Source organism: Pseudophryne corroboree, chromosome 6, assembly GCF_028390025.1.
Source record: "Pseudophryne corroboree isolate aPseCor3 chromosome 6, aPseCor3.hap2, whole genome shotgun sequence".
NCBI lineage: Eukaryota > Metazoa > Chordata > Amphibia > Anura > Myobatrachidae > Pseudophryne > Pseudophryne corroboree.
The window spans coordinates 331,086,400-331,095,427 of NC_086449.1; the positions used below are offsets into that span (position 1 = coordinate 331,086,400).

Below are 9,028 nucleotides of genomic sequence, written 5' to 3' on the forward strand. Positions count from 1 at the left end.
TTAGTGCACCTCAGGAGCATCCCCACCCATAGGGGGAAGCTTTAGGAAGTCCCAAGGATATTCCTGTGCCACCTAGTGAAGGAAAAAGAAAGTAGGTTTTATGGTCTTACCTTGTTAAATCCTTTTCTTCTACTCCATAGCGAGCACAGGAACACACCTGGCTTGCAGGGGTTATTTCAGTCATACCGGTTTCTTTGCACCTGGCATCTGTGCTTGTATTCTTGAGTGTATGCCGGTCTTCCTTCTACCTCTCCTTCTCCTCGCTTCTTGCCATAGACTTGCTAACTGGTCTGGCTGACCATGGACTGGAGGTAGGGGAGAGGGGAGAGGGGAACCTGGGATGCTGGATAATTAAGATTAACTGTTTGGTACCCAGGCTCTCCTCACCAGGCTATACCCAATGTTATTCCTGTGCCCCTTATGGAGTCGAACAAAAAGGATTTAACAAGGCAAGACCATAAATCCTACTGTTTCACCTTCACTAGGCTACTGCTCTTGTATGCTTTATTAAGGGGATATAACATGAGTATGAATGTTTTTAGGAGTGGACTTGAAAGGGATGTCCTTGCCCAGTCTCAGTGTGAGGATTTGCCATAGTGAAATTTGTCCTCATGTGTGTGTGTATATATATATATATATATATGTATATGTATATATATATATATATATATATATATATATATATATATATATAAATGCTAGAATTGATAAATAGGATTTCAGATAGCTTCCCCAATCATGCTGAAACCTATAATCCGATAAGAAGTGTAGTTATAGATTACTTATCACTGCTGTATGCGTTTCAAGAGTTAAAGGAACCCCTGTGTTCATATTTCAGCAATGGATAAGATGTTTCATATACAATAAATCACTGGTTACAAATGTTAATGTTGCTTCATTTGCCTGAATTTAAAGGTGCCCACACACAGTAAGACTTTTTAAAATGATGTGGGCATTTCCGACTGATCGGAATGTCACTTCGTTTAAAAATAAGTCCGTGTGTGCGCATGTAAATGATACGCGCACCTGCGGTTCGTTCGTTGCCTCCTCAGATCTCTTGAACATTCAGAAAGATCTGAGGTGGCGAACGATGCCATGCTGCCAAATGCAGCATGGCTCTCCCCTTCCCCCACCATCGCTTGTCATTGCCGGCATGGGCAAGTGTGTGCGCACTTGCCGATGTCGGCACCCCGCTGGGTCCCATCGATTGCGATGTGTCACTGGAGGACACATTGCTCCATATGTGGAGGCCTTAATGCTGGCCATACACTAGGATGACTCGCATTAGATGCCAGCAGTCCCACAAGCCCCCCTACCAGCTCCCCAGCGTATGATAGGTCGATCGTTGACTTTGTACAGTTGATGCAACGTGCGACCTGTGGGGCCGCGCATCACATAGTAATTGCACCCAAAACATGCACAATGTGCAGTCAATGGGGCGTTCGATGTGTCGATATCATGTACTCGTACACAATATCGACCTAGTGTATGGCCATCTTAAGTAAGAGCCTTATATGACTGGACCTCCTTTTAAATATTTTAAATGCCTTTATAAGCTTATACTACAAGATGTGCCTATAGCTAGCCATGTGCTCAGCTGATGTTGGCTGACTTGGTTGATTTTTACTGAATTAAGCCGACATCATGGGACCTATTAAACAGAATGTAAATCCTGCTGGTTGGTGCATTGGTGCATGTATGCTGTCACTGGCTAGCAGGATTGGACTGGCCCATAGGGGTACAGGGAAAACCACAGGTGGGCCCTACTGCCTGGGGGCCCACCCCCTCTTCTAGGCATCAGGTTTCAGACTGTGCTGTTACTAATCTAGTACATTATCATCATTGGCGTAACTAGAAATTTTTCTCCCCCAAGCCAAAAAATTCTCCGGCGCCCCCCCCCCCTCCCTCCCCATAATTGTCACTAGTAAAGGGATAAACCTGCGTGCGCCGAAGGCGCGCGCGCCGCATAAAAAGGGGCGTGGATTTGTTGAAATGGGTGTGGCTTCACATAAAGGGGCGTGGCATTGCAGGAAAAGACTACCTTATACCCCAGTTTTGCAACCTGCACGCCCAGACGTTGGCCACCACAGGAAAGAAGAATAATCCTGATTCATGCCCCTTACATTATTTGTCATTTTTCCTCCGTATAGTAATGCCCAGTATACATTATGCCACATACTGTAATGGCCCTTAGACATTATGCCACACACAATAATGCACATGACACAATATGCACACGCCATAATGCCCCCGACACATTATGCCACACACCGTAATGCCTGTGACACATTATGACAGGAATCGCAATGCTCGTTATACATTATGCTACACACTGCAATGCCCCTGATACATTATAGCACATACAATGTCTGTGACACATTATGACACACACCGCAATGACCCTGAGACATTATACCACATACCACAATGCCCGTGATATAGTATACCACACACCGTAATGCCTGACACATTATGACACACACCGCAATGTCCATGATACATTATGCCACACACTGCAATGACCCTGAGACATTATACCACATACCACAATGCCCGTGATATAGTATACCACACACCGTAATGCCTGTGACACATACCGCAATGCCGTTATACCCTATGCCACACACCGCAATGCCCGTTATACATTATGCCACACTGCAATGCCCCTGAGACATTATACCACATACCACAATGCCCGTGATATAGTATGCCACACAACGTAATGCCTGTGACACATTATGACACACACCGCAATGTCCGTGATACATTATGCCACACACCGCAATGCCCATTACACATTAAGTCCTACAGTAAGGCTTCTAATTACTTTTAAATTACCTGCTCGTTGCCAGGGGCTTCATGCTCTTGGTTCCATGCACGGTGCCAGGGGTTTTCATGCTCAGGGTGTCATGCTCGTTGCCAGGGGTTTCATGCACTGGGTGTCATGTTCGTTGCCAGGGGTTTCATGCTCTTGGTTCCATGCACGGTGCCAGGGGTTTTCATGCTCAGGGTGTCATGCTCGTTGCCAGGGGTTTCGTTGCCAGGGGTTTCATGCACTGGGTGTCATGCTCGTTGCCAGGGGTTTCATGCACTGGGTGTCATGCTTGCTGCTAGGGGGTAATGCTTGTTGCTAGGGCTGTGCTCCCAGTGTCAGATATTCCCCCACAGTGCCAGGTACACACATGCCCCCAATGCCAAATATGCCCCCCCAAGTGCCAGGTACACATATACTCCCCCAGGTACAGCTCACCCCCGCTCCCCGCTGTTTTGTGAAGGAGGGACACAGAGGACACGGCGCGCGCCTCTCCAGTGTCCCTCCTGCGTCTGCGGCGTGTCTGTTAAATGAAGTGCCGGTTCATGAGCCAATCAGAGTGCATGAACGGGCACTTAATTTAATAGACATGCTGGAGATGCAGAAGGGACACAGGAGAGGCGCGCGTTGTGCCCTCTGTGTCCCTCCTTACAGCAGCGGCTAGGGAAGGAGGGAGACAGCAGATTGACATGCCAGTCCGACTCTGCTGGCTAGCCGTATTGAAGAGGTTCTGAGCGGACATATCTGCTGATCATAGCGACCCACTACCTGAACAGAAAGCTATGGGATCCAATCTTACACACCTCTGATTTTCTGCAAACAGATTTTTGTAGTTGTCTGATGATTCCTTATATGCAATGACACGTGATATATTATGATATATTTGCAACAAATGATTACAGACAAATACACAATATATGGTAGTATGGATCATATACTGACTAAACACCAGTGTGCAAAAAACAAGACTGCCAATGAATGGTTTATTATCACCGCTGTGGGTTGAGTAATTTTCTTTGGCACATATTATATTTAATCACTGAAGGTGATGATTAAGGTGGGGATAAATACTGTAGGAAATAGATTGGTGAGAAAATGTCAGTTTAGCAGGAGCTAAGAATTCTAGGTGTCAGAAGTACAAGTACGTGTAATAGCTGGAGTGTAAAAAAAAAAAAGGTGTCACATATTCCGATGATGGGGGATCTGAAATATGGACCTGGAAAGAATAAGCAGGTGTGGATCTCTTTCCATCATGTGTTACAGAGATATATAAAGGTTAAGTGACAGAAGCATTTTTTTTTTAGTTACTGTTAAAAAGACAAGCTAGGCTGAGAGGAATTACTTGACACATATAATACATTCATGGAACTGCCTCTGATAATGTGTGACAGATGGTCTTGGAATAACAAGTCGATTAGACACAAGACATTCTAAATGCAAGGAAAATTTAAATCACAAATGTGTTTTGATATTTTAGGCCAAAGATTAACATAAACTGCCTTAACAAACTATTCATCAAAATAGAGGCAGAATGTTTCTTTCTTATTCACATGTAGCTATTAAAGGTGCCATCCCCTGCATGTATGACGTGTAATCTTCTGATTATCTGTAAGAAGACGTGGTGCTGACAAATATTCCTTAGGGATTTGCTTAACTATAGTCATAACAGTTCATGCAGCACAGGGTGTCTTGTCTCCAAGGCAGAAATGTGCCTTAAGGTACAGATGTAATATGGGTTTGATTTAATGTATCCAGGCAGTATACTGTATGCAAAGGAAATTAATGACAGTAAAATGACTGTACATATAATTCATAGCAATATGCCAGATTACTACTTATGCAATTAGTACGCTGTTTTATTGAATCTGGTGAATATGACCTTATGATAGTGTTAATAGACTAGACACCCATTCCAGTCTTTTTATAGGGACCTAGACATTTTTAGTTACACGCCTTTTTTATTATTCAAGCTATTATTAATAATTAATAACATGTGAATACTATGGAAATCAAAGTTATATGACGTGATTTATACAGCAGAGGCTATGGAACATTTATAGCATACAGTCTCATCCCTCTCTGTCCTCTGACCCCCGATGGAGCTAGGAGACTACCTGGCCCTCAATAATAGATCAGGTTGCAGTCTCTTGTGAGCGAGCAGCAACCAAATGCTTCCAGGAGGGGGACGCTATATATTATTTATTTTTTGCAGACGTAGCTATGGCAATTTGTTCTACTGATCAGTTTTGTAAGGGCGAACGGTGACTTATAGGATGACCTGCTGGAAGAAAAGCTGTCCTGCTGTCCCACCATGGGCTGCAGTTTCCTTTGGTCATGCCCAGTTTCTTGTGTCCAGCACTCTTGGAGAGTACTGGGCACACCCCCACAGGTCCCTTTTCCCAAAGGTTCCACCTAGACGTTCCAGGAGGGTAGGCAACGGTGACATAACTTCATAGTTGACAACCTCTCCCTGAATGTCAGTAATACTCCCTGATACAGTAGCAATCTCCCTGACTCCCTGAATATCTCCCTGATTGCACTTTACCCACATTATGTAGCTGTTTTATACTTGGAAAAACAGAAATCAGAGCTATATACATTCAAACTGTATCATGAGGGTTATTTCCCTACATTGGTTATAAGGCACAATGTTGCATAGGTATACTGTACATGCATTTCCAAATAAGTTTCTCATGGCCACTTATATGGAACCATCTGAACAGAATCAGTGTTTATATCCACACGAGCAACAATGGGGATCATCATGTGGGAGACCATCATTGCAAAATACTGATTTTCAGTACTATACGCATGCTCAAGACTTGTTCAGTGGGTGCGCGAATGGGTCCCGTGAAATAGGGCGCAGGGCGGCACCAGACTGTCAGTGATTGACAGTCTGCTACCATTCGGGGGGAGGTAATGGACCCCGTTTGTGAAAATGGAGGCATGTCTCCGCTGTTTAGAGGGTGCCATAAACCGCTCCATGGTGGGAGAGAGATCCAATGCTGCATCCTAGGATGCAGCTCGGATCATTACTGCAGCAGGAGGCGTCTCCTTGGAAGCAGCAGTGATAGCAACTCCGAGCACATCTGAATGACCCCGAAAGCTCAGGTGCAGCTGTAAATGTCCACTTTAACGCCACACGCACAAGTGTTGCTTTCACAATCTCCGTAAAATTGTTTAAAAGTAGGCAAATATGCATAACTTCATCTTAAAACCCAAAGACATGTATGATTGCCTCTTTAAATACATATTCCAAATCACAGTTTAAATTTAGTAACTTAAATTTCCACCTTGGAATGTACTAGCAGACTATGAGGAATAATATAAAAATAAAAATGTCTTCATTCCTAGTATCTGCACCAGAGGACACCAGATCTCATTCCTTTTACAGATTCATGTAAACTGTGTTATGGAGAAGGTGGGGGTCAAGTCTTCACTGTTTGTATGGAGATACATTACAGTATGTCTGGCCTTTACCCACTGGGAACTGTTGTTTTTGTCGTCATTTATTTGAGCACCGCTGTGTGTAGCTTGGCCCTCTCACCCCCCCCCCCCCCCACACACACACACACACACACACACACACACACACACACACACATTCCCTTCTCTGATACTTATGATCTTGTGTAAAGGTGGGGAACTTCAGTCTGAATGCTGTGGTGCTGCTCCTCCATGTCTATAAAAGGCTGGGATAAGGATGTATCTCAATCCTAAAAACGTGGTATATCTGCAATACATAAGTATCAAAAAAGGCCCATAGCATATATCGGAGATATGTGCTGTGGACCCAAGGAACAACAGTCCTTGGATTCTATGGGACTGTGATGTAACTGCACGTAGCAAGTTCTGGAAAGCATAACACATACCTCCCAACTTTCTGAAATGCAGATAGGTCTAAAAAAAAGGGATGTGGCCTTGTAACAAGGGGCGTGTCCTCACAGGAAATGCCGTACCTGTGTGTCACACCACTCATTTTTATCATTCCACCAGTCCCTCTCTGCAGTGAATAGACGCCATATGCACGGCATCTATTCAAAGCATGTGGCCTCCCAACACACCACCACCACCACCACCACGAGACCCTGGTGCCTGGGATGGGACCCGCCCGAAATGAGACCGTCCCACAAAAATCGGTATGGTAACATTCCATAGCTTGAGCCTGACAGCCAACACCATCTACCGAGAATGAATGATTGGAAAATAAATGAGAAAAGGAGTTAAGCTGTTAATTGATTTACTGTTTATTTTAATGTTGTTATTATTATTATTATTATTATTATTATTTCCTGTGTTGCGTGTAATAAAAAATATAAAATAATCACTTAATAGTTTTTTTTTTCTCCTCCTTAGAACCCAAAGACATTCAGGCTCTAAGAAGTTATTCTGAAGTCAGAAAGGAAATTATTTACAGTCTGGGCTTGTGCTCCATGCCCGAAGGGAAGAACTTCCTGGGATTGGAGACTGAGACTAGATTAAATGGAGCAAATTATTATTTTGCAGGATTTATATTGTGCAATAGAGAGAATAATGGTGTAACACTAAACAGTGGATTATCTTTGATGGTCAATAGTTCCACTATATCTAGCAACCGGCAATAGATTTAGTGGATTTGGATAAATAATTGCTTACGTGTTTATGTAATTTCAACATGATCAAAATCTATAACGATATTGTATAACATTTGCTCGCTCCTTTTTCTCTGTATCACAAATGCCTATACAGATTTATTGTGCATCCTGTTGCTTTTCAGCAATACATTTAATAAATGGCCTGAAGAGGCATTTTTGGATGATATTTTAGTCAAAAACATTTCTTTAATGCCAGACATTCCTTCATTCAGCTCCAGTCATTCCAGGTACAGTCAAAACTCATGAAGTGTAATAAAAAAGTGTGTAGTGTGGGGGGGGGGGGGGGGGGAGCTCACTTTAAAGACTAATTCAACATCTGCAGCATGTGGACAGGCTTCCCTTGGCCCTGTCAGCAGTATGTCTCTGAGGTAGGCTTTTACATTCAAACAGCCACAAGAGAAGACAGCCTTCCACGGACTTCCTTCCCCACGTTTTTTACAGGTGGGTTAAATTCGAGGAGACCCAGATGGGTGGATTCCCAGAAAAGTACTTCAACAAACAACTTGCATCTTTAAATAGTGTGTATAAATTGATTGTATACTTAGCTAAGGTTATTGATAAATTCAGCAGATGTTTGATACAGCAATCACATCAGCATAATCAGGAGCCTCGCCCTCTGCGTCTAAAGGCTGAGTTATATTTAGATCATCCTGGCATTTCTGCAGTCAATGTTCATCCAGGCTGTCTAGGCTACTGTCCCCACCCGAAGGTTACTTACCAGACTCAGATTCAGATGTGGCAATACCATAAAAGGGCCTAAACCTAAAGCTCACATACTGGTAGGTTATGTAGCAACAGGATATATGATGCACAAAAGAAAGTACAGTGATGTATGCAGCGTCCTATTAAAAACACCATATTATATTCATAAAAAACACCAACCACCTTTCTAAAGATATAACATAAAGCACTCAAAATAATAAATGAAGTTAAAACCATTAAATAAACTAAATTATGTATAGTCAGTATGCAACATGACATGTAATGGGTAACTAGTACTATCTTCAGTATGTTTATTTAATTTTTACTTTGCATTGGTTCTAAAACATCTGAAAGCATGAGATTGATAATAATGAAACTTATATTTTTGTATCACTCCTGACAACGTTCATGACCAAATACACCTCCAGTGCTGACAACCAAACCTCAGGAGCATCAGCATTACATTCATCCCACAGGTGAATTCATATAGCAGCAGGCCACTGTGGGCAGTCCCAGATTGGTCCCCAAAAGTTAATAATTACCGGGGAAATTTTTCTACACGTGTCCAGGACATCAGTCACATTAGAAGCAGTGTCGTGGGTCTGGCAACTTTGCTTAAAATATTTCAATTGTCCCTTTTGTGAGCAGTTTCAGTTGAATGTTCAGAGAGAGAAAAGGTTGCAGAAGCTGCAGAGAAACTCTGTCTAGAGATGGTTTCTTTAGGATTGGCGAGATAAACATTTGTTTAAAGGAGGACACAAATGTGCCAGAGGATTGGGACAGGTTGAAGAGTTGGGCTAGAGGTGGCATAGAGTAGAGGACAAGAAGTGGAGAAGTTTACAGGGAATAGGGATGAAGGGGCAGGTTATAGCATGAGATG

The 9,028-nt window shown here is 43.0% G+C and overlaps 1 protein-coding gene across 1 annotated transcript in view; it reads left to right on the top strand.

The window, feature by feature from the left end:
* Window positions 1-7,610, top strand: part of LOC134934561 (protein ERGIC-53-like) — a 177,053-nt gene extending 169,443 nt beyond the window's left edge. Inside the window, exon 17 of the mRNA XM_063929976.1 lies at window positions 7,169-7,610. Within this exon, the coding sequence (XP_063786046.1) occupies window positions 7,169-7,205 (37 nt within the window). The 3' untranslated portion in view covers window positions 7,206-7,610. The remainder of the gene's footprint in view (window positions 1-7,168) is intronic.
* The last annotated feature ends 1,418 nt before the right edge of the window (window positions 7,611-9,028 follow it).